General features: G+C 41.9%; 1 protein-coding gene across 1 annotated transcript in view; it reads right to left on the minus strand.

Annotated features, from left to right (window-relative positions):
• LOC129703644 (inactive N-acetylated-alpha-linked acidic dipeptidase-like protein 2) overlaps positions 1-27,587 on the minus strand; it is a 289,914-nt gene that overhangs the window by 144,922 nt on the left and 117,405 nt on the right. Inside the window, exons 5-6 of the mRNA XM_055646259.1 lie at positions 23,403-23,495; positions 7,175-7,371 (exon numbers count right to left, since the gene is read on the minus strand). Coding sequence (XP_055502234.1) covers positions 7,175-7,371; positions 23,403-23,495 — 290 coding nt within the window. The remainder of the gene's footprint in view (positions 1-7,174; positions 7,372-23,402; positions 23,496-27,587) is intronic.

Here is a 27,587-nt window from a genome sequence, read left to right on the forward strand (position 1 = left end):
TCTTGACTTAACTGAAGGGATTGGCTGCAATTTGTACATCCAGAGAACGGAGGAACTCGTTGATCCATGACAGAATCGTGTGCAGAATTCTGAATGTAGATTTGAGGAGAGCAGACACAGACCTGGCTAAGTGTGTCAAATATTGCAGTGCCTCAGAGCTGTCAAAAGCCGGAGTTGAAGAGTCTGATGATGGACAACATAGTTATATCCATGTGGACGTACAGAGACTCAGCAGGAGTTGAGAAATGTTGGGCAAACAACGCAAACAGTGGAAGGAGAGATGTTCACCTCTGTAAGGAATGTGCCAAATGTAATAACGTCAATCTTTTTTTTATTCCAGCGCAGACACAAGACGACTGGTGGCAAAACGTGTTTCTGACAGGGAACAAAGGTTCAGTTCACAATGCCAGGAGAGTTGACCACAGTTGCTATGACACGTTTGAGTGAGAACAGAAGATGATGAAAGTGATAGAAATGAGTCCAGGCAGAGAGGATCTGGAAGACAATAGACAATAGGTGCAGGAGTAGGCCATTCGGCCCTTCGAGCCAGCACCGCCATTCATGGCTGATCATAAGTGGACAGAGAATGACGAGACCAACTCTTTACTCCCGTACATGTAAAGGGCAGAGAGGTAACATGCTGCACCATTCTTCGGTCGCAAGCTAGTGCTAAGAATGTACACCCTCACACCACAATGCTACCGGCAAAAGCAAACAGAATTAAAACAGAACAGGATGAAATACTTGGTAGTTAGTTGCAAATGAAGAGCACAGCATGCCATTCCTTGGTAGCCAAGCAAATAACACTGATAATATTACAAAGAAGAGGTACAACAGATTTAAGTCCTTGCACTCAAAAAGGTGTGAGATGAACTTGCAGATGCGTTTGGAACTGAAAAGCTGAAGAAAAAGTACTATTGAGCAGTGACCTACTCTAGCTTCTAAGTCATGGCTACTTGGCTGAAAACTTTCAATATGAGCGCGGCATTGACTGTTACATTAACATGTTGCTTGCCGCTCGTTCATGATGTGACTTTACAAAGGAATTTTTGTAGCTTTAACAAAGACCACGTACAATAACAACAGAAAAAATGAAATTAAAGATACATGCAAGAAAACATGTTATTATCAATAGATGTACTTCAGTGTAGTTCAATGTGGTGCATAGTATGGGGATCCTTGCTTAGAGCCCCCCTTTACCATCCCACCTATTCCCTCACCCATACTCCCTTTAACCCCTAACACTCAAAATCTTCTTTGTCCTGGAACCACTTTTCTTAGTTTCCTCTTCTTTGCTTTGTGACCTCCTCAGATAGACACAAAATACTGGAGTAAGTCAGCGGGAACAGGTAGCATCTCTGGCGAGAAGGATTGTGTAACGTTTTGGTTTGAGACCCTTCTTCAGACTTCTTCTCAACCCTAAATGTCGCCCATTCCTTCTCTCCAGAGATGCTGCCTATCCATCTGAATTAATCCAGCATTTAGTGTCTATCTTCTGTGTAAATTAGCATCTGCAGTTCCTTCCTTCACATTTGTGACCCCTTTCTTCCCGTCCCCTCCCTTCCCTTCACCCTTGCATCCCCTCCACTGATTGCTCATGTTTCTGCCAGTCTCTGGGCTGCACCTCCAGGTCAGACTCCCCATTTGAAGAGTTTCAGCAATGGCTGGATCAGACTCTTGAGGGACTTGCCAACAGAAAGTGCGCAGAGGCTTGTATTGTTTTTGGAGACGTGGAGGGTGAAGCAGAGGCTTTAATGGACCGTGACAGAAAGGCGAGGGTCTGAAGGAACAGATTTCAAGAGTTTCAGCTTTGGTGTAAGATGGTGTAACAACTAAAGGTCAAACCGAATGAGGTTTTCACTGGATGGGCCATGTGATCACTGATTACCAGAGAGGGCTCAAAGCAGACCAGTCAAGGTGAGCACAGTGAAGCGACTGCCAAGTCCAACAGATAGAACTCAGTTTCAGAGGATTTGTAAACTACTTAAGAAATCCTTCTCCGATTTGCATGAGAAATGTGAATCATGGAGATAACTGACAAGGAAAGATATTAAGTGTCGTTGGAAGGACATTCAACAGAAAACAAACCAATAAATCAAAGTATTATTCGCAGCAGATGACAGGAAAATGCCAACACTTCAAGCAGAGTGCTGAGATTGGGATCAAAAACCGCCAACAAGTTGTGCATGCAAAGCAGAGTTCTACCAGATGCTGTGTCACCCACACTGAATTTGTAAAGGAGGACTCTCCATTTTGAGAACTGGACTTGAGTTGAGTGCTCCATGAACTACCCAAGAGAGGCAGATACCTGCTGCATGGCAGAGACAGGTCACAACCTTCTTTGAATGACTATGATGAAGAAACTTCTGCAAGCATGAAAGGGACAATACGCCCAAATACAGTTACAGATATACAATTCAGAAAATGTTACCTCCCAGCCAGTAAGATGTATAGACACACTGGACTGTGTGTATCTCCCTCCGCACAGAATTTGAGCAAGTGAATATATTGAAGGATCTGCCTGTAGCAGAGCCAATGATGAGATACTCCCGTTGACACAATGCTGCAAGGGTTGATATGATTGTCAAAGAATCAGCAGGGGCTCCCACTAAGTTCTGTCCGTACTTGAACATTCAAAGATAAATTCAGGATTTTTAATGGATTGCTTCACCAAATCTACGAGTGAGAAATATGAGTCCATAACATTCATCAAACCTGGGAGGAAATAATGAATGCAGAAGGCAGAAAGGTATTACTTGAAAATGTAGATCTATGGAGGCTTGTGTGTAAAAAGTGAGGTCTCGAATAAAACCTGAGTTTGCTCAGGAACTCATGTTTGCACGCACGTTTGAACATAGAGCATCTCAGATAAAGTTGTACCCAACATTGTCACACATTTGATGCAGATGACATGGTAACGTTTGTGAAGAAACAGAGGATGCAGTAAAAACAGCCGAGTTACTTCTCACAGATATATACTTCAGTTTCTCGTCCTCCAGGAACACTTCAGTCCTAGCCCTGAGCCTGATGAACCAGAAATATACTTCAAGGTTGGTCAAGTCTAACTTTCCAATTGAAGGGAAAGGAAGCTCCCTTTCACATCAACAATAAAGGTAGTGGAAAGTTACAATGATAAATAGGGATCACAATCCAAATCCCACGAGTTGAAGAGTGAGGAACAGGCATAATCTATTGAAGTAATTCAGGAAACCAACGTCTTGACCCTGAACGTCACCTATTCCTTCGCCCCAGCATTTTTGTCTACTTTCAGGAAACCAATGGAAAGCTAACAAAGGCTGCACCATAATATCTGCTGCAGAACAAGAACACCACATCTCAACTAGGTCAAAATGCAAAAAAAAGTGACAATCAGGGCTGGGAGAGTTGTTCACTGTTAAAAATAACTTGGGAAATTTGTGCCGATGTGGATCAATTAATATGCTATAGGATTGGAAATATGTGTTTAACTTTTCTGTTGAAAGTACAGCAGATTAAGATAAAAAATATGTTAGATTGCATTGGTAATAACCCATGAAAATGTATTTGGGTTCATTAGAACAATTAGATAGCCAGAGCCATCTCTTGCCCCTCTTTTTGCCCTCTTGATGTCCTTCTTAAATATATTCCTACATTCTGTATTCCCCATTCTAGGGATTCACTTGATCCCAGATGCTTGCACCGACCATGTCTCCTTTTTTTCCGATGAAACTACTACAGTTTTGATCAAAAACACAACGGCTGGTTATTTACTAGAATGGATTTAATTTCCATTGCAAAGTTATAAAACTCATTATGAACATAATCTTGCAGCAGGCAGGAATATATCCTTAAAATCCAACAGCTGTGGCTTGTTGTCAAGAATGAAATGAGGCTGTACAATCATTTTTGATTTAAATAGGTAACCTATGTCTCTCGGCTTCTAAACTGCTAAGATCTAATAGGGTAATCGCTGAAAAGAATATAGTCATTAAAAACTATTTCTTTAAAAAAAGAAGCCTTTGCACCATCTCTTTCAATCTTTATCATCAATCTTTGATCTTTGAAAGCCTTCCATATAACTTCTTAGTTCAAAACCATCAACGTTCCCTTCAGACAAGCATATTTATGTTCACCGGAGGAGAGAATATGCATAAAAGCAAGCAAATATTAATGAATATGATGTCGGAAGACAATTTTTTGCACCGTGTGTTCATGTGAATCTCCACTCTTGATCTCAGGATACAGCAAAGGATGGCAAAAGAGCCATAGACATAGAAAATAGGTGCAGGAGTAGGCCATTCGGACCTTTTGAGCCTGCACTGCCATTCAATATGATCATGGCTGATCATCCAACTTTAATTTAAAAGCAGATCAAATTTGAAACTGCAAAAGCAACTATTAACTTATTTTTCAGGCAGCGACAAATCCCATGTCTCACTTGCTCATCTCACCCTAATAAATTATTGTTTTCAAATTTACGCAACATCCTGACCAGGATAATCAGCTTGCACCTCATTGTAATGTTAATTAAAGGTGGCACTGACACTGAATCTGAATTAACGAATGAAATATTTCCAACTTGTCATTAATGCAGATTGATGCTCTCAAACAGTAAAAGAAAGACATTATTTACAACACAATAATATAAATTGTATATTTAAAAACAAAAGGCAGCAGAAAGTAATTACATGGCCATAATCCAATCAAAGGAACAGAAGGCACCATAAACCTCAAGTGCAGAACTCAAGGAGTTTAATGAAACTCATCAGGATTCTGTAATTAGATCACAGCCACAAATTTAGTCTTCCTATCTATTATTATTTGGAATAAATGCTGGACATTTTTGCTCCCTGTAGTTAGGTGTTGATGTTTTTACGTCCTTCAGTGGCTGAAAGCTACAATCATATTTCATACCAGTTGTTTTTTCTCCCCTCTTTGGTGCCTTTTTTGTATCATCTTGTGATGAAATGGCATGTGATGGAGCTTTCTCTTATTTGTGGTGACTATGCCTTTGCATTTTTAGTACATTCTTGCACTTTATGTGTGCGACTCAATTTTGATGTACACATAATCACTGGTGTGACAAACAGAATGAGGACCCCTTTCCCATGTGCCACATATTAAGGACACATTTGCATTTAATAAAGTACATGACCTGTTCTATGTTTGAGAAGGAACTGCAGATAGTGGAAAAATCAAAGGTAGACAAAAATGCTGGAGAAACTAAGCGGTTGAGGCAGCATCTATGGAGCGAACGAAATAGGCGTAGTTTCGGGTCGAGACCTTTCTTCAGATCTGTTCTATTGTAACTTCATAGTTGCTGAGGGGAATGCATTGTGAAATTTGCTGTCAACTGGTGAAGAGCAGTTGTGCTTCCTCACTCACTAGTGAGCAAGCACACAAGGTACCTTTGCCCTCATGCTGATTGCATTCTGCCTCAAAGCCACAATCTGATTTCTACCAAAGGATTACAGTTGAGATGGTGTAAGCAAGGGTCAGATAAACTACTGACATGTCTCCTTCTCTTACCCAATATAAGCCCAAGTCTGAAGAAGGGTCTCGACCCGAAACGGCATCCATTCCTTCTATCCAGAGATGTTGCCTGTCCCGCTGAGTTACTCCAGCATTTTATGATTATTTCTCACTGAAGTCAGAAAATGTGGTGTTTTGGAGGTAATACAATCTTGGGGTTATGCAGAAGCACAAATGGAAGGTAGAAATAATAAGCCATTGAAAATGTGGTGAAATAGCAAAAACGAAGGAATGAATGCAGGGTCATTCACATGCCAGGCAGAAGATCGCCTTGCGATGCGCGTGTGAATTGGAGAATAGTGGCCACAACGAGCTAAATGGATTGTGTGCACTTAAATTCATCTTGGAGACACATGGAGAGAATTAAAATACAGGCGCATGGAAAAACTGCTGTAGAATGTAATTCATTGGACAGTTTTAGAAATAAGCTGGTGTAGAAGTGAAGGGTGATATAAACAACTTTGCTGTATCATTCCATGATTCTCTCTGAGCATAATTGAATTGAATTGAATAAAATTTACAGCCATGTATGTATACATGCAAGGAATTTGACTTGGTGCTTTGCTCGCAAGGATAACAACACAATATACAGTGGACAAGTAAAAATAAAACATTATAATTTAAACATGTGAAGAATAAAATAAAATACCAGAGCAAATGGAGGCCGCATTCCTAATTGAAAAAGAACTCGTCATATTTTGACCCCATTTTTGTTTCCTCTTGTGTTCGTATTTCCCCCAGAATGTAATGGTCTTCCTCATTGTTGTGTTTCAATATTCTTCCATTTTCTTTTATCCAGTGTCTCCATTCTTCCATTCCCCTTGCAGTGACCAGTTTCCTCCAATTCCTGAATTACCTACTCTCCTCTATGAATTTTCCCAATGCTCCATTATTTGCTCCACATTGCGTTGGAATGTGTTTTCCTACATACCAGGCTCATATTTTCCTCATTTACCAAGTGTGCCCCCAACACCACCTGTTTAAAATGTCAAGGAAGGAAATGCAGATACTGGTTTAAATCGAAGATAGACCTTTACTTTAATCCATTTTTTAAAATCTCCTTCCTCTTCTCTTTGTTGTTTACCAAATCACAGCAGTTTCCATCACGTTATATGGGAATGCATGCATTAGATAAGAACCAAAGTTTCATCACAAGCTCTCAACGACAGCATAAAATATCCATTTTCTTCAGAAGACGCATGAAAATATTGTAGAGAAAATCAAAACAGGACATTTCTGTGAAGGTGTATGGTCATTCATTTTTCTATTTGTTGCGCTGCACCCAAATTGGGAGTGTTTTATACTAAAATCAGGTATCTGAAGCATTACTAATTTTCAGCTTTGACATTATTCATCTTGACACAGCAGAATAATTAAAAATCAAAATGCATCATTTAAAGTTAATAGAATCTCAAATTATATTTTCTTCAACAAATAGCTGTTGGTGTGCAACAATTGGGTTATTTTATGTCAAATGTTAATTCAGAAGATTTACTTGCAGTGCAAGGAATTTAAAGGATAATCTGTTAAAATGAAGACGCATATGAATGAACATGGTTCAAAGTCTGCCATCATATCACAGATAAAACGTATGTGCATATATTTTGAACTAACAAACAAGGTTCTTCACAGAAACAGTTTTGAAGTAAATCACAGCCCGTACCTCTGCCCACTCGTATGAGCCAATGTTGCCAAACGTAGTTCCTCCCCAGCAACAGAATAAAATGCTGCGGTTTGGCCGCCAATGTCTTTTCTGAACCTGGGACATTATCGCTTTGATTATCTCTGTAATGATGGAAGTACTGCTGGTCCAGGGTTCTTCCTTGTTGCCATGGTGACTACCAACAACAACATACTTATCTGGAAACAAAAATATATATTTTGTTCGTTGGACTTTTTCACAAAGAAGCCACAGAAATTAAAGCAAGAACTACATTCAGTAATTTAGGTATTTAACAAATGAATCTATGTTTAATTTCTGCAGAAGTGAATGGTCTATGGATGCACAACAATAAAGCTCCAAGTAATAAGATTGCTGCCTGCAATAGTTCAGGTTTTCTCTCTGTACTTTTGTCTTTAATTGTAGCAAAAAGACATTTCATTGATTCACTTGTTCATTCAAACATGTGCCATTTCCTGAATAAAGATAAAAACTGACTTTTATTGTATCACATCCTGGAAAGCACACCATATGTCTGTCATGGTCCCTCTATTCATTTGGAAAGTTAAAGAAGAACACTATTAGAATGATGTTCAATTTGAATTGATGTCCAAACGATGCCCAACGTGGTCCAATTTTGGAGAGAAAAGCAAGATAGGGTAAATAAATTACGGGTAAAAATTGCTCCTCTTGTATTTCCGCTCATTCAATGTGGTCCAGCTATTTGCCTATGGGAACCACTACTGGGGTGAAAGCTCTCATTCAAGGGAGGGGAAAAATCCATTCATTTATTAAAACAGGCAGATATTGTACATTTATGATTGCAAGTGCACACAAGGAGACTTGTATAACTCAGCCAAATTAAATCAGTGTGGTTGATTCGCTAACAGCATAACTACCACTGACGTCAATCTTCAAATGTTACATTTCATAATCTACACAGTGACAATGCTTTTTGATCACGTTTTGGTTGATAATAGCATCTAAATATCTACAATCTGAAGAATCAGAGAGGAACCGCAAGTTCAAACAGTTAGTGAAGGTACATGGCTGAGGAGCCAGTGGTACAAGCTACCATCCAAGAGAATTTTGATTAAATGGCTCAGCGTTAGAATTATGCAGTCTGCATGCAGTCATGATTCCACAAGACCATATATGAAGTCCTATGATTGCAATGTCTGTTGCAGCTCATGTTGGCTTCGGAGAGTGTTGGATATGATTTTATTATGCAAGTACCACACTTGATCAAAAGTGGAATGAGCACCTTGATCTCATTTGTCATGAAATTCATCCCCAGTCATGAGTGCCAAATATGCTTTGCACATGGCCGAGCCATAGAGTCATATACAACATATAAACAAGCCCTTCAGCCGTCTTGGTCATGCTGACCAAGTTGGCATACTGGGCTAGTATGTAGAGTCAAGAGAGTCAAGAGTCAATTTAATTGTCATTTGGACCCCTGGAGGTCCAAACGAAATGCCGTTTCTGCAGCCATACATTACACACAAATAGACCCCAGACACAACATAATTACATTTAACATAAACATCCATCACATAGCTGTGATGGAAGGCCAAATAAACTTATCTCTCCACTGCACTCTCTCCCCCGGATGTCAGAGTCAAAGTCAAAGCCCCCGGCTGGCGATGGCGATTGTCCCGCGGCCATTGAAGCCACGCCGGGTGGTGCAAGGTCGCACACCGGGTCTTGATGTTGGAGCCCCCGGCGTGCGCTCGCAGAGTCCGCGGCCATTCCAGCCGTGCGGGGCAGTGATGTAGGCCCCGCTCCAGGAGCTCTTCGACCCTGCAACTCGGGCGGGAGAAGTCGCCGTTGCAGAAGCCCCGAAAAGCGGTCTCCCTCCAGGGAGCCGTGGGCTCCTGGTGCCGCCGTCCACAGACCTGTCGTTGGAGCCTCCGACTCTCCGGCAGCAGCAGCAGAAGCGGCAGCAGCAGCGCTCCACCACCGCTCCACCCGCTCCGGACTCGGCCAGCTCCGCGACGGCAACGGTGAGTCGACACCTGAGTCCCCGGTCTCTTCCTGTTGGAGGCCGCTCCTCGTTGCGGCCTCAACGACACCCGAGACCCGACGAGAAAAGGTCGGGTCTCCAGTGCAGGGAGAGATTCAAAAAGTTTCCCCCCCCCTCCCACCCCACCCCCCGCCCCCCCCACACACACACACCCCAACATAAAATAACAAAAACTACATAAAAACACAGACAGAAAATAATAAAAACGCGGACAGGCTGCAGAGGCCGCTGCTGGCCAGAGCCGCGCCGCCTACCGGCTGCAAACTACTTAGTACTACATTGACTGTATGTGGCTATCAGCCTTCTTCATCGTTCATCGTTCCTATCCATCTACCTGTCCAAATATCTTTTTAAATTATTGCGCAGTATTCTATCTCTAAAATTCGGTTCTATTAACTTTAGATTAGATAGATATAATTTATTGCCACACAGCCAGGGTCGGTGGAAATTTGGGTTGTCAGCAGCAGTACAATAATAAAGAACACACAACCACAATAAAACTAACACAAACATCCACCACAGCATTCATCACTGTGGTGGAAGGCACAAAATGTGGCCAGTCCTCCTCCATTCCCCCCCCGTGGACAGGACCAGAGTCCAAAGTCAGTCCAGGATTAATTAATATGAATGATGGAGGCACATTAGAAAGTGCTGCTTCTACTCTGCAGCACATTTAGCACTGTTGATAGGGGATGGATGTTGTCTTCGCTTCATTACACTAAGGTAGTATATTAACCCAAGGTTTCTTTCTGGATTTAAGTTGTTCTGTTTCTTCAATGACAACAGTGTCCAAATTGCTCAAAGTCCAAGGTGGCATGCCAGGCTATGGAAATTTGTAACTACATCATTCTTCTGTGATGGATAAGGTAATTAAACTCCAGGGTCAGACAGGTCTGCGGTGTTCTGGAACACAAGTGATGATTGATGATGGTCGGTGGGGTTTAATAACAGAATACAATTATGTAGAGCCCTGGTGCGGCCTCATGTGGAATGTTGTCGACAGATCTGATCTCCCTTCTTGGGGAAGGATATACCTGCCATTGAGGGACTGCAGTGAAAATTCACCAGTTTAATTCCAGAGATGGCCATACAATGAGAGATAAAGGAGACTGGCCCTATACTTCCTTGCAGAATGAAATCATTTTTAAACATATTAGAGGATTCTGATGGACATTATTGGCACTGTACACGGTTATTATTCCTCTGGACAAGTCAACTGGAACTAAGGGGTCACTGTCCCCAAATAAGGGTCAGCTATTCAGGATTGAGATTTGGTGAAATTCTTCTGTGGAATTCTCCAGCCAAGGGGCTGTGGTTGCTCAGTCTCTCAGTATATACTGGACTTAGTTCAATACATTTTTAACAACTAAAAGATTAAAAGAAAATGGGATGTGTAAGCTACTCTCCACAAACCTGTTCCAAACCTGTGAAGTAAAACGTTGCTGCTGCATTCATCAGGGGACCGGTAAGAATGGCCCAATCCATTACAATCCAAACAGGAGAATAGTGAAAAGGTTTGGGGAAGTCAAAAGGAGTAGCACTCACAACAGAATATTCAACTCTAATCCCTTTTACAGCCACAGCATTTAAGGGGGGTTCCTGTTTTGTCTCTGGTCAATAGTGACCCCCAAAATATTGATTCAGATTCAGATTCAGATTCAACTTTAATTGCCATTGTCAGTGTACAGTACAGAGACAACGAAATAGCGTGAATGCTGGTGATGCCGAGAGTAATGCTGGTGGATGTCAAGTGGAGGTGACTAGACTTTTTTCTTGCTGGAGACGTGTATGTCCTGGCAACTGCATGGTCTGAATGTTATTTGGCATTAACCAGCCCACGGTGGAACATTGTCCTTTACTTTCTGTCAGTCTGCACAGTTTGATCACACGAGGAGCAGAGGAAGTGAACATTGTGCAATCATCGGTCAATTTCCCCACTTCTGACATTACAATGCAGGGATGTCACTGGTGAAACAGCTATTGAGTTCAGACACTTCCCTGAGGATCATCACGGAGCTGCAGCAATCACAACTCATTGTTTGAAAAGATAGTCAAGCATGCGGAAACTGTCGCTCACAAATCCGTTAGGAATTTCTTTGAAGTGGTAACCAAGAAGATTGATAAGATCAGGGCAATGGACATTATCTATACGGTGTTCAGAAATGCCTTTGACAAGGTCTTTTATAGTAGGCTTGCCTGGAAGGTTAGATCGCATGGGAGAGCTAGTTAATTGGATACATAATTGGCTTGAAGTTATGAAGCAGAAGGGTAATGATGGAAGGTTGTTTCTCCCACTGGCGGCCTGTGTCCAGGGATCGTCACAGGCCCATTATGGTCATTCAACTAAATGGCTGGATTAGTAGCAAACATCCATTAGAAGCTCAGGGACCCACAGCTACCTTGACTTTACATCATCCCACCCTGCTTCCTGGAAGGACTCCACTCTATTGTTTTTTCATTTTTCACTTCTGGCTTTGCTGCTCTGGTGATGCCACTTTTCACACAATTGTCATGGCAGGACAGTGCAGTCAGAATGCAGAAGTGCAGTCAGAAATGCAGTGCAGTCAGACATGCAGACAGTGCAGAAATGCAGAGCAGTCAGAAATGTAGACAGTGCAGAAATCCAAGCACATATACACAGTTAATTTAAGGTGATGTAAAATATCTTGCAAAAATCTCCTAATTATTCAGAACGCATTTGGAGACATCAGAAAATAAAATCTAAATTGCTTTAGCAGTTTGAAACATAATGATTTTCAAAATACTTCTGCACAGCTGTCTGACATTTACTTATCTAAAACATAAACTCTTTTTTGATGGCAACTGGAAATGAAAATGCAGTTAGGAAGTGAACTGTTCTAAATCCTAAGATTATGTTAGGTTGTGAACAATGTGAACACCTGTAAATTCACAGCATTCTGTCATGCCCACACATCCCACACTTACGACTGAAGCCATCAGTGTTCTTGCCAACTACTCTTCCTATTTGTAAGGAAATATGTCATTTCGAGATTCATTGTGCTTGCTGGTCTGGCTGTAATCTACGGCAAGCAATAACAGTACTTGTGGATCCAAGCTATCAATTTACAATTATCCAGTAAAGCAGAGTAATTGGACAAAAGCACTCATCAATGGTTTTTCTGCTTATCAACTGTAACTGCTTCTGAGTGGTAATCTATTGGCTATTATTCACTTTGTCATGTCTTCAACACATTAAAGGTGCTATTTAAATGCACATATTTTCATCTACTCTCATACATTAAATATATTACATGTGTTTTGTGTTTATCAATATCTCTATCAGGTTGGAAGGGGGTGGTAGTGGTGATGCATCTCGATGCAACTAATCGTATAGATCATAAGGTCATGTGGACTGCAGATGAAGCAAATAAATCCAGAGAAACTGAGCATAGAAGTCTATTCTCCATCAATACAGCTGCACATTATAATTATTTCTGCAATTCAGCTCCATGGACTTCAGCTGCTCTTATAACGCAAACTTAGCACAAATGATTGAGGACACATTTCTATCTTAGTGACTAATAATGCTCAAGACAATTACAATCAAGCTTATCACCATTGCATAATCCAACTCAATTTTCTACAAAATACAGAGCATTATTGTTTTACTGCCAGTGCTTTGACCTTCATCCTAAAAAAATCTCATTAGCATGCTGCTTAACACACTAAACTGTGCAGCCCATTTAAAACACACCAAATGATGCTGAATGCTAAGTAGTTTCATCCCGACAGTGCGAACATTTTATTAGCTCAAGCAATGTACTGTACTAAGAATAAAACAAGGCCCCTGCAGACCTATTACCTTCACAACAGCAATTTTAAGTCTTTCAAATTTCTCTTTGGTGCAGCATATCAAGTCATCTTCAAGAAAATGTGCCGTCTTAAGCATTACATCTAAAACAATCCATTGCCACCGAAAATCACTAATGTTAACAATGTCTAAATTAAACTGTATAATGTCATTAGTTTTATACCTGTTATTCAAATGTGTATGCATGCTATATTACAAATTAGTGTGCACTAATTACATTTAAAACAAACTTTATTTTAATGAAGGTCAAATACAAAGTAAGATCATAAAACTTCAGTGCTGATACTCCAGGTATTGACAATATATTATAATTAGGAGTACTAAATTAACAAGATGGCTAGTTTCAAATTGCATCATATAAGTCTATATATATAAACAATAAACTATCTAACGTAGTTTAATTTTTTTTCCCCCAAATGAAATCTAGATATATTTAAAATCGTAGATTTCTACAAGCCGGAATATGGATCATGTGCAGGCAGAAAGGATTAGTTTATCAGTTCGGCAGAGAAGGCCTGTTCCTGTGTTGTACTGTTCTATGTTCAATTAAACTTCAGTTACATTTGCTGGCGGTGGCTTGGTTCAAATCAAAGATCATGAGTACGTTTTTGTGAACCAGGATTGATGCTATACTGCATTTAAACAACAGATGGTGATGAATGAAGCAGTATGAGATTAACACCTCGTTCTCAAAAGAACAAACAGAAATACTGGTAGACAAAAATGCTGGAGAAACTCAGCGGCAGCAACAGAAACACTGAATATGTTTTGTCCATGGGTTGTTAGAACACTGAGTGGTAAAAAAGATTCAAGTCACAGGAAGAGTGAATAAATATTTGGAGACAATTAAAATACTTTTGAGGAAACTGCAAGTTTGTTAGGCAATGAATAATGTTTTCAAAGTTTCAACAACCAAACAAATCTCGGCACAAAACGTCGCCAATCCCTTCTCTCCATAAGTGCTGCCTCACCCACTGAGTTTCTCCAGCATTTTGTGTCTAACTTCGATTTTACCAGCATCTGCAGTTCTTTCTTAAACGAATAGGCTCCTATTGTGTTAAATTTTATAATGTACTAATTCTCTTCTTGCCTTGGTTTGATGAGGCATACTCACCCGGGCCACTCCCTTTTCTCCTCTCATCCATAAGGCAAGAGGTACAGAAGTTTGGAAACGCATACCTCCAGTGTCGGGCACTGTTTCTTCTCAGCAGTTATCGGACAACTAAACGGTCCTTTTATCTGCCAAAATGCGGTCCTGAGCACACCCCCCCCCCCCCCCCCCCCCCGAATCCTCTACAGACAGATAAAAGTTGTTCTTGGCAGTGTGTCTGCCACAGACATTGTAGGCCGCATGGTCTGTTCTTTTGCTGTACTGTTCCATGTCTATGTTCTACGAAGATAGACACAAAAGCTGGAGTAACTCAGCGAGACAGGCAGCATCTCCGAAGAGAAGGAATAGTGACATTTCGGATCGAGAGTCTCGACCCGAAATGTCACTCATTCCTTCTCTCCAGAGATGCTACCTGTCCCGCTGAGTTACTCCAGCATTCTGTGTCTATCTTCGGTTTAAACCAGCATCTGCAGTTCCTTCTTACACATTCTATTCTCTACGATTATATCTTGGTGATTTGCATTTGGGCACTACTCTAGTTACTGTATATGGGTGCAATTAAATTCAGTGCTTGAATCCTGACACTCTTCCAGCTATTCAGCTATTCTCATTGCCAGGGGTAAGTATAATGGGATCGGAACCAAGAAAGTTTGTGTAACAATGCCACAGTTGTGGAATATGATCAATTAGCACCTGTTGTTTGATGACTACCGATGACAATTTGTTACCATGGGTGTTGAACAATGTTTGTGCTGAACATGATGCTTAGATAAACTAATCTCCACTGCCTGCAAGCGATCCATATCCCACCATTCTCTGTATATACGTGCGCCGATCTAGTAGCCTCTTAAAATGCCACCATGGTATCTGACTCCACCACCATGTCTGGCAACACGTTTGAGTCATCCATCCAGTGAGTGTAAAGATTTGCGCACACAAGATTTGCGCTAGATCAGGCAGACCTAGGATTGACAACTGTCCGGTATTAGCTGGGACATCCCGTATATTGGGCTAAATTGGTTTGTCCCGTACGGGACCACCCTTGTCCTGTATTCGACTGTTACTACTCGGGTCAAGGGGACTGTTGAGTCGGAACGCCGCGTCCGACCCCGCCTCACCCGTCCTGACGTAGTGCAGCCCATGGAGTGCAGCAGTAGCCGCCGCGCCTCGCCCGTAGCCCCGTCGATCGGCAGCCCGGCCAGCGGTCCGACCTTCGGACCTTCGCTTACCGCCGACACCACCACCCCTCCTTCTCACGGCCGATCATCGGTTCATGAGTTGGACGGGGCGCCAGACTTTGTGCGCGATGTCGCGCGCAAAGTCCGTCGCCCAGGCCAAACCTACTCAGCTGACCCACCATCTGGGCTTTGTGTGCAGTCCAGCACCTGGGCCAACTCATCATTCACCCTGCCACGGCCGAGTCGATCAACAAATTGCCATGGGGAATTCGTCCTTTATTTGGGAGTGAGAAAGTTGGCAACCCTAGGCAGACTCCAAGTGAGTACAAACTCCTGGAGAACTGGACAGCCTGCTGGTAAACGGGGAAATAGGATGTGTAGAGAAGGACAATCTGAAGAAGGGTCTCGACCCTAAACGTTGCCTATTTCCTTCGCTGCAAAGATGCTGCCTCACCCGCTGAGTTTCTCCAGCATTTTTATCTACCAGTGCTAAGAGAAAGTTGCCTTTCAGCTGGAGGCTATATCTATCCAAGCTCTATAAAAAGCCTATCAGTATGCTCGTTGGCGACAAAGAAAACGCAGATGCTGGAATCTTGAGCAGTCGGTAACTTTAGAGGGAAATGTTCAAGTCAGGGCCCTTTTTCAAACTCATTCTCTGGAATGTTCCCACATGCACCCGCCAGAATTTTAGCCGTGCTGCCGTGCAAGAGTCGCTCTGCTAATGGTTATTAAGGTCTTAGCACCTCTCAGATTCTTTTGGCTGGGCTGGTCCCAGGCTGGAACCGGAGATATCTGTAAAATATCACAGATAGCTTTGCCTAAGGGAGGACAGATACATTTATTCCAAGAGAGCTGATGGCAAATCAGTTTCCCTTTCCCTCACACAACAAACAGAATGAGTGCAGCTTTTCCCAACCCAAAACATCATCTGTCCATGTTCTGCCTTATTTGCTGAGTTACTCCAGCACTTTGTGTCCTATTTAAAAAAAAATCAGCATCTGCTGTTCCATTGCCAATGACCGTAGTCATATGGCATGATTGGCTACATGAAATAGACTAAAATAAATTACTTATTTTTCTGTCCTAAGTGCAAATTTAAGCAGTTAATTTGTACATGTATACATATACAGCTTTAGTGTTAGGGGAGTTATACATGCCCATGGTGTGTTTGTAGGTTTTATGCTTGATTATTCTAAGGACAGAACAAGGTCAGGTTAGCTCTTTGGTGTATAAAACCTGGATAAGGAGGAGGTAATATTTCCACAGACAAAAAACCTCTCACACAGATCATTAATTGCCAAGGGCACTATGCCTAGTCAGCCTAGAAGCAGCCCTTTGTCTAGCTTAAGCTGCACCTGATAAGAATCGGAGCAAGGACCCTGAGGGCATTTTCTCGAGTGAACTGAATGGGACACTAACAACGTGTGTACAGGAGATAAGGAAAATAATGAGTGCACGGGCTGAAGCCCAAGCTAGAAGGAACCTGTCTTGAGTCCCTTTTCTCTTATTGGAAAACTGAAGGGGTTGAAGTAATGTAATGATTGAAATGAAAGAGAAAGGAGAGAAGACTAGAAGGAAGAAGTGGGCAGAGGACAGACCGAACCATCCATTCTCCAATTTCAGGTAGTCCCTGCTTTCTCCCTCTTTCCCCTTCCCTTCCCAGCTCTCCCACAGCCCACTGTCTCCGCATCTTCCTTTCTTTGCCCCGCCCCCCACACCCACATCAGTCTGAAGAAGGGTCTCGACACGAAACGTCGCCTATTTCCTTTGCTCCATGGATGCTGCCTCACCCGCTGAGTTTCTCCAACATTTTTGTCAACCTTCGATTTTCCAGCATCTGCAGTTCTTTCTTAAACACATCCTCATGAAGTCATCTCCGAAGTGGTTGAAAACCCTCAAGGTCTACAGAGTCATCAGCAGTTGCCAGGATAAAACAATCTTTAGTGACACAAAGGATGGTAGGTGCCTGGAACAAGCTGCCAGGAGTGGTGGTGGAAGCAGATACAATAGTGACATTGAGATAGGTTCATGGATATGCAGGGCATGGAGGCATATGATGATGTGAGGGCAGAGGAGATTAAATCGGCACTATGCTCATCACAGGCATAGTGGGTAGAAGGGCCTCTTCTTCTTCTGTATTGTTCTATATTGTATATTCTGTGTTCAATTCACATGACAGCACAATATCATTGTGTAAAATTCAATCATGCAGGATATAAACTTTATTAACGATAAATATAAACTTCTTGAATGGCAATGAAAATATTTTTTCGAAGAAGTGTATTTTGTTGATCAGCAAGCACAACTATTTAGAAATTCAGTTGCATTTAGAAATCAGCCAACATGCGATTAGGAAATATAAATAAAACCAATATTGATTAGGATTATAAATTGAAAATGACAAAGATAAAAAAATCAGATTAAAACAGCGAATTGAATTTAAAAAAAAAATCTGTGCCACCTGCTAAACAGACTTCTGTCCAAATAAATCTGCAGCTCACACATAAAGCATATGGTTATCTATTATCAGTGGTTATTTGCAAAGGTTTAGTCTTAGCCCATTTACTGGACCAAATGTTCATTGGGATTGAACCATGAAAGTAACAGAAGGAAATGGTTTTGCAGTTGGACAGTAATTTAATTAAGTTCTGTTTCAGTGCTGTAAACACGGTAGACTCCAGTGGAAGTGGAAGGTTAGTAGCCTGAAAGGTAGATTTTAATGTAGGAAGGACCTGCAGATGCTGGTTTAAACCGTAGACACAAAATGCTGGAGTACTGTAACTCAGCTGGACTGGCAGCATCTCTGGAGAGAAGATGTGGTTGACATTTTGGGTCGAGACCCTTATGAATTGGCTCGACCCAAAACGCCACCCATTCTTCTCAGGTACAGCAGGCAGTGAAGAAAATGAATGGCATGTTGGCCTTCATAACAAGTGGAATCGAATATATGAGCAAAGAGGTCCTTCTGCAGTTGTATAGAGCCCTAGTGAGACCACATCTGGAGTATTGTGTGCAGTTTTGGTCCCCTAATTTGAGGAAGGACATTCTTGCTATTGAGGGAGTGCAGCGTAGGTTTACATGGTTAATTCCCGGGATGGCAGGACTGTCATATGCTGAGAGAATGGAGCAGCTGGGCTTGTACAATCTGGAGTTTAGAAGGATGAGAGGGTATCTCATTGAAACATATAAGATTCTTAAGGGCTTGGACGCAGGAAACATGTTCCCGATGTTGGGGGAGTCCAGAACCAGGGGCCACAGTTTAAGAATAAGGAGTAAGCCATTTCGAATGGAGAGGAGGAAACACTTTTTCTCACAGAGAGTAGGTCTGTGGAATTCTCTGTCTCAGAGGGCGGTGGAGGCAGGTTCTCTGGATGCTTTCAAGAGAGAGCTACAAGATACAAGATACATTTAATTGTCATTTGGACCCCTTGAGGTCCAAACAAAATGCCGTTTCTGCAGCCATACATTACAAACAAATAGACCCAAGACACAACATAATTTACATAAACATCCATCATATTGCTGTGATGGAAGGCCAATTTTATTCTAAACTCTTCAGACTCTGAAGAAGGGTCTCGATGTCATGATGCCTATCTCTCCACTGCACTCAGAGATGTTGCCCCCCCCCCCCCCCCCCCCCGATGTCAGAGTCAAAGTCAAAGCCCTTGGCTGGCGATGGCAATTGTCCCGCGGCCATTAAAGCCACGCCGGGTGGTGCGAGGTCGCACACTGGGTCTTGGTGTTAGAGCCCCCGGCGTGCGCTCGCAGAGTCCCGCGGCCATTCCAAGCCGCGCAGGGCGGTGATGTCAGGCCCCGCTCCAGGAGCTCTTCGACCCCGCAACTCGGGCGGGAGAAGTCGCCGTTGCGAGAGCCCCGAAAAGCGGTCTCCCTCCAGTGACCCGCGGGCTCCCAGTGCCGCCGTCCGCCAGACCCGCAGTTGAAGCCTCCGACTATCCGGTCGGACCGCAGCAGCTGCAGCAGCAGCAGCAGCAGCAGCGCTCCTCCACCGCTCCACCCGCTCCGGACTCGGCCAGCCCCGCGACGGTGGGCTGAGGAGAGTCGTCGGAACCAGAGTCCCCAATGTCATCAAACTCCTGTTGGAGGCCGCTCCTCATTGCCACCCCAACGATAACGGAGACCCGATCGGGTTGGTTATTGTGAAAAGGTCGGGTCTCCCGTGCAGGGAGAGAGTTAAAAGTTCCCCCCCCCCCTCCCACTGGAAAGACTGATTTGATCCCCCACACACACACACACACACACACTTGTGGTTGCAACACACACCCGGACACATCCCAACGAAAAAAATAACAAAAACTACATAAAAACATAGACAGAAAATAATAAAATGCAGACAGGCTGCAGAGGCCGCTGCTGACGAGAGTCGCGCCACCCACCAAATAGCTAGATAGGGCTAGATAGGGCTCTTAAAAAGGGAAACGAGAGATAGTTAGTGATGTGGAGAGATATAGAACAAAAGATATGCAAAAAAGTTACAATGATAAAGGAAACAGGTAATTGTTAGCTGCTTGCTAGGTGAGAACAAGAAGCTGGTGTGATTTGGGTAGGGGAGCGATGGAGAGAGAGGGAGTGCAGGGGTTACTTGAAGTTAGAGAAACCAATGTTCATACCACTGGGTTGTAAGCTGCTCAAGCAAAACATGAGATGCTGTTCCTCCAATTTGCGATTAGCCTCAACCCGACAATGGAGGAGGCCTAGGACAGAAAGGTCAGTGAGGGAATGGGAAGGGGAATTGAAGTGTTTGGCAACTGGGAGATCAGGTATGTCCAGGTGTCCAGGTGAGTGAAGGTGCTCAGCAAAATGATCGCCCAGTTTATATTTGGTCTTGCCAATGTATGAGTCCACATCTTGAATAACGGATACAGTAGATGAGGTTGAAGGAGGTGCAGGTAGGTCCTGGCGGACTGGGCGAATGGTGATTATTTGTTATCATTATTCATTGAAGTTATGAGAATAAGCATTTGCTGTCAGGCGATAGAAGGCAAAAAAGATGGATTTAGCCGACTCAATGTTACCTCATAGGACGATTCCTTCCTTTAAGCAGTATGTCCTTCCTTAGACCAGATCAAACTGACTGCAGTAAAACTTAGAGAAGGCCAAATTGGTTCAGCATCTCATATTTTGCTTGGGCAAGGTTCCAGCCCAGTGGTATGAATATTGAATTCTCTAACTTCAAGTAACCCCGGCATTCCCTCTCTCTCCATCCCTCCCCCACTCAAGTTGCACCAGCTTCTAGTTTTCACCCAACAAACAGATAACATTGGGTTACACAAAAAAGCTGGAGAAACTCAGCGGGTGCAGCAGCATCTATGGAGCGAAGGAAATAGGCAACGTTTCGGGCCGAAACCCTTCTTCAGACATTGGTCTGTTTTCTTTATCATCGTTACTTCTTTGCATATCTTTCATTCATTGTTCTTTATCTCTCTACATCATTGTCTATATCTCTTGTTTCCCTTTCCCCTGACTAGTCTGAAGAAGCGTCTTGACCCGAAACGTCACCCATTCCTTCTCTCCAGAGATGCTGCCTTTCCCGCTGAGCTACTCCAGCTTTTTGTGTCCATCTACCATTAATGACCCTATGTTTGAGCCAAATGCAATGTGACAAAGAATCGTACATTGAAGAACTTTCAAAATCAGAGGTGCAAGGTTACCAAGATTACGTGCAGCGGTCATGCTTCGCATAACACATTGAATGGTTCAATTAACTAATCACCTGATCCCAAAAATGTTATTTTCAGGAGGATTTTTTATCTCATTTGCATTTAAGTGAATCAATACCAACTATTTTCGTTCCTTCCCTGTGGATTTTGTCCACAGATTGGCCATCCACTCACTGGAACAAGGGAGGAACGGTGCACCAGTTCCAGAGGTAATGAAATAACATAGCTGTGACCTTCTGGAACAGCTGGTTATTCATGGAAAAAAAATAAAGTGGACAAAGCATTTCAATTGCATGACCAATTCAATTTTAATTTAATGGTCAAGGTAGAATATACAGTATTTTCAAAGGTCACCAGCAGTGTTCAGTCTCTCTGTAATTACATTTGGTCTAAATGCTGCACTTGGTAACACATACCACAGCAAAAATGAAAGCAATGAAAAGTAGAAAATATCATTCCACATTTGCAATGAAATCTAATCTGAAAAGAGATGCAGTCTACTAAAATGCAGCCCTAATTACTGTCCCACATCCTAAAGCTGGATGTGCGTATCTGAATTTCATAGGTTTTCTGGAAACTACAGTCCTCCATAATGTTTGGGGCAAAGACCTATCATTTATTTATTTGCCTCTATATTCCACAATTTGAGATTTGTAATAGAAAAAAAATCACATGTGGTTAAAGTGCACATTGTCAGATTTTATTAAAGGCCATTTTTATACATTTTGGTTTCATCATGTAGAAATTACAGCTGTGTTTATATATAGTCCCCCCATTTCAGGGCATCATAATGTTTGGGACACATGGCTTCACAGGCGTTTGTAATTGCTCAGGTGTATTTAATTGCTTCCTTAATGCAGGTATAAGAGAGCTCTCAGCACCTAGTCTTTCCTCCAGCTTTCCATCACCTTTGGAAACTTTTATTGCTGTTTATCAACGAGGAACAAAGTTGTGCCAATGAAAGTCAAAGAAGCCATTATGAGACTGAGAAACAAGAATAAAACTGATAGAGACATCACCCAAACCTTAGGCTGACCAAAATCAACTGTTTGGAACATCATTAAGAAGAAAGAGAGCACTGGGGAGCTTACTAATCACAAAGGGACTGGCAGGCCAAGGAAGACCTCCACAGCTGATGACAGAAGAATTCTCTCTATAATAAAGAAAAACCCCTAAACACCTGTCCAATAGATCAGAAACTGTCTTCAGGAGTCAGGTGTGGATTTGTCAATGACCAATGTCCGCAGAAGACTTCATGAACAGAAATACAGAGGCTACACTGCAAGATGCAAACCACTGGTTAGCCGCAAAAATATAATGGCCAGGTTACAGTTTACCAAGAAGTACTTAAAAGAGCAACCACAGTTCTGGAAAAATTACAGATGAGATGAAGATTAACATATCAGAGGGATGGCAAGAGCAAAGTGTGGAGGAGAGAAGGAACTGCCCAAGATCCAAAGCATACCACCTCATCTGTGAAACATGGTGGTGGGCGTGTTATGGCCTGGGTATGTATGGCTGCTGAAGGTACTGACTCGCTTATCTTCATTGATGATACAACTGCTGATGGTACTAGCATAATTAATTCTGAAGTGTATAGGCACATCTGATCAGGTTCAAACAAATGCCTCAATACTCATTGGCCAGCAGTTCATTCTATAGCAAGACAATGATCCCAAACATACTGCTAAAGCAACAAAGGAGTTTTTCAAACCTAAAAAATGGTCAATTTGTGAGTTGCCAAGTCAGTCACCCGATCTGAACCCAATTGAGCATGCCTTTTATATGCTGAAGAGAAAACTGAAGGGGACTAGCCCCTAAAACAAGAAAAGATAAAGATGGCTGCAATACAGGCCTGGCAGAGCATCACCATAGAAGACACCCAGCAACTGGTGATGTCCATGAATCGCAGACTTCAAGCAGTCATTGCATGCAAAGAATATGCAACAAAATACTAAACATGACTACATTAATTTGCATGACATTGCTGTGTCCCAAACATTATGGTGCCCTGAAATGGGGGGACTATGTAAAAACACTGCTGTAATTTCTACATGGTGAAATCAAAATGTATAAAAATGGCCTTTATTAACATCTGATAATGCGCACTTTAACCACATGTGATTTTTTTTCTATTGCAAATCTCATATTGCGGAATACAGAAGCAAATAAATAAATGATGGGTCTTTGTCCCAAACATTCTGGAGGTCATTGTATGTTTCGCCTCAATCTGTGATCGTTCATTGAATTGAGAAATGCTGGCCAAGATAAATAAATAAGGAATTTAACCAGAAAAGCAACTCTAACATTACCGAATATGTGTGCAATCACTTTCACTGTTGTAGCACCTCAATATGTGTTATACCAAAAATGAAAATAGTTTACAAGCATAAAATGTTTTGTTACCTGGGTTGATAGATCCTTTGAGGAAGCCTATTACATTCTGAATCGTCTTATATTCTGAGATTTTTCCCACCTCCAGCCTGATGGTTTTCCTGACTGTAATAAAAAAAAACAAGTGGAGAATAAACAAAAGATCTGGAGTAAAGGTAAGAAACACACTTGCACAGAACGCTCAATCTGTTTAACCATTCATTCATGCCGTAATCCAGTTACTGGATGTGGAGATTGTTGACAAGCCCAATAATTATTCCCCACCCCATCCTGGAGATGATCTTGGAGAGTCCTCTTTTCGAACTGCTGTTTCTTCCTAAGAAAGGTACCTTCATATTAGAAACATAGAAAATAGGTGCAGGAGTAGGCCATTTGGCCCTTCGAGCCTGCACCGCCATTCCATATGATCATGGCTGATCATCCGACTCAGTATCCTGTACCTGCCTTCTCCCCATACCCCCTGATCCCTTCAGCCACAAGGGCCACATCTAACTCCCTCTTAAATATAGCCAATGAACTGGCCTCAACTACCTTCTGTGGCAGGGAATTCCAGAGATTCACCACTCTCTGGGTGAAAAATGTTTTCCTCATCTCGGTCCTAAAAGATTTCCCCCTTATCCTTAAACTGTGACCCCTTGTTCTGGACTTCCCCAACATCGGGAACATTCTTCCTGCATCTAGCCTGTCCAACCCCTTAAAAATGTTGTACATTTCTATAAGATCCCCCCTCAATCTTCTAAATTCTAGCGAGTACAAACCGAGTCTATCCAGTCTTTCTTCATATGAAAGTCCTGACATCCCAGGAATCAGTCTGGTGAACCTTCGCTGTACTCCCTCTATGGCAAGAATGTCCTTCCTCAGATTAGGGGACCAAAACTGTACGCAATACTCCAGGTGTGGTCTCACCAAGACCCTGTACAACTGCAGAAGAACCTCCCTGCTCCTATTCTCAAATCCTTTTGCTATGAAGCAATTGTGAAGGAGTTTCAGGATTTCGCGTCAGAAACAACAGTGATCCATTTGCAAATTTGGATAACATGCAGATAGTGGGATTCAGAGGTGTCGACTGATTTTCTCCTTGTGTGTTGATAGTGGTTGCAGATTTGGGAGGTTATGACAAATTATAATAGTCCAACTAAATAATTTACAAATTTCTGCAAGCTAATTTTCATCCTCTGCATTACTAACTTCTAAAACAATGATTAAATCAGATCTAGCACATCAATGAATCTGACAAGCTATCTGTAGAAAAGCACATGAATAGCATTAGTCAATTGAAATTAATTCTTTGTTGAATTATTATTTTTTTTTACAGTCCAGCTTTGTGTTTTTTACTTTAAAGCACACATAACACTTAGAAACAGAAAATAGGTGCAGGAGGAGGCCATTCGGCCCTTCGAGACAGCACCGCCATTCATTGTGATCATGGCTGATCGTCCCCTATCAATAACCCGTGCCTGCCTTCTCCCCATATCCCTTGACTCCACTAGCCCCTAGAGCTTTATCTAATTATCTCCTAAATCCATCCAGTGACCTGGCCTCCACTGCCCTCTGTGGCAGGGAATTCCATAAATTCACAACTCTCTGGAAATGAAATTTTTTTTTCTTACCTCAGTTTTAAATGACCTCCCCTTTATTTTAACTTATTTGATGTATTTAAAACATGTCAAGAGTGTTTTATTGTCATATGTAACAATGAAATTCTTATTGCTGCAGCACAACAGAATATGTAAACATAATATAATATGAAAAACGAGAGAGAAAAGAAAAGTTCAGTGTGTATGTATATATACACATCCTCACGATATGTTTATAGATCAAGGTTTCAAGGTCAATTTACTGTCACATGTACCAATTAAGGTACAGTGAAACTCGAATTACCTTTTGTGTCATTCTAAAAGTTCATTATACATAAATAATTTTGTTTGAAGTTCCACTGCCCTGTTAGTACAGCAATTTTCTAAATGATAGTCCACATAATTCAAATGGGTTTTGCAGCTGAACAGTTAACATGCTGCTGATGCACAATGACGTTTTCACAGAGCATCACAGGTCCCTAATATACAAAATGTCTAGCGTTTAACATTTACAGACAGTGGCAATCAGCTCGTTTAATTGCAGTCTCATTTCTGCTCTTAAAGTAGCTGTCAATCACTCACCATTTCACTCGGAAGAACACTGACTGATTGACGGCTCATTGGTGGTCACAAACAGAAAGATGCACCTCAGTGACTGCTCATGGATGTTTAAAGAGCAAACTTTGCCATCTGCTATAACGTTTAATGTACAGAATCACCTTGACAACATAAATTCATCAACTATATACATAAACAAACTTTTTATTTTGCATATCTTCCATTCATTTGTTCCATATCTCTCAACATCTCACATTTCCCTTTCCCCTGACTAGTCTGAAGAAGGGTCTCGACCCGAAATGTCACCCATTCCTTCTCTCCAGAGACGCTGCCTGTCCCGCTGAGTTACTCTAGCATTTTGTGTCGATATTCAGTTTAAACCAGCATCTGCAGTTCCTTCCGATACAAACTAGGTACTAACTAAACAATGATTCAGATCTTGGAATAGAAAAAAAATAATGTGATCTAAATCTCACCATTGTTAACATACAAAATCAACAATTTCTGCCAGTTATACATATATAATTAAATATAAAATGTTAAAAATGCAGTCCAGGACACTGCAGAAAATACACAATGCAAGTATTTCCCCAAGAGTCTTTGCAATCCAAATATTAAATGCTCTGAAAATATTCTACTCATATATAGGCACCAATGAAATTGGCAGAAAACTGAGACTCTATCTGTATCCACCCATCACTGTCCTGCCCCTTCTTGCTTCCAGCTTCCTTCCTCCCCCCACCACAGTCTGAAGAAGGGTCCAGACCCAAAACATCTAACAAGGTTCTCCAGAGATTCTGCCTGACTCACTGAGTTACCCAGTACTTTGTGTCTTTTTAAATTTAAACAACCAATAGCTTTCCTATACCCTTCAATCTATCCTTCCCTCCTTGCAATCCCTACCCTGCACCAGGACCAGCACCATTTCCAAGATGTGCTTGACTTGTGAAAACCCGGCTGAATCAAAACTTGTACTCTGCATTGAACCTACAATATTAGTTCACCCTCACGGCATAGCTGCTCCCCAGCAAGGTCTTGTGAAGAAAGGATTGTTAATAGAAACACTGCCACTAACTAAAACGGCAAACCAGTTGCAAGGTGCAAAGATCGTTGTCTAGTTAGAATAAAAGCAAACAAAATCAAAGTAAAATGACGGAATAATCGAGTAAGGGGAGAGCCAAGAGTAAGAGCTTGTGGCAACATCTCTGGGAGGGAGAGGGGGAAGAATTGGTTGAGGAGTCTGATAGCAGTGGAGAAGAAGCTGTACTCAAATCTGGATGCTCAAGGTTTCAAGCTTCAGTATCTTCTCCCAGTTGGGGGGGAGGAGAGAAAAGGGAATGTCCAGAATGATGATATTCCCAGCCTTCCCGATGTCACACATTGTGAAGATGGACTGCATGGAAGGAAGTTACAAACTTTTTGTGAACTGGGCTGTGTCCATGAGTAAACAAACAGGATTGGTTTGTTGAATTATATAAAATTCGGGTGGTAGTTCTGAGTAGGGATTCATGTTAAAACCTATATTTTCCAATTTATACCCTTGACTTGGCTATAGAAACTCAACGCAAATGGAATAAATTGGCAAAACAAATCACTAGTAATTAAAAAAGGCAGCTCAGATAAAACAAATTAAGTTGAGAAAGCCATCAAGGTTGAATGTTCTTTGTTGATATTACTGTTATATGTATTTTCACATTTATTTTTATTTGTTGATTATATTACACTCATTTGCATCTAAGACATACATAAGCATTGATTAACGTTCATAACTCTGACAGATGGTAAAGCTGTGGGCAGGACCTAGTTAGCTTTTAAAGACTTCCAAAGGTGTTGTGTGGGCACATCTTGTTTATTCCAAATTCATTTTTATAGTGTGTTACATCGGGAAGGCTGGAAGTACTATCGCACTGGGCACTCCCTTTTCTCTCTTCGCCTTTCTTGTAAATAGGGGAGCTTGAAAGCTCAGACATCCCGATTTAAGAACAGCTTCTACTGCACTGCTATCAGATTCCTGAACCAGTCACTTCTTTCACATCCCCTTCTGGGAAGTACTGCACAGTGT

Source organism: Leucoraja erinacea, chromosome 14 (genome assembly GCF_028641065.1).
Source record: "Leucoraja erinacea ecotype New England chromosome 14, Leri_hhj_1, whole genome shotgun sequence".
NCBI classification, from domain to species: Eukaryota; Metazoa; Chordata; class Chondrichthyes; order Rajiformes; family Rajidae; genus Leucoraja; species Leucoraja erinaceus.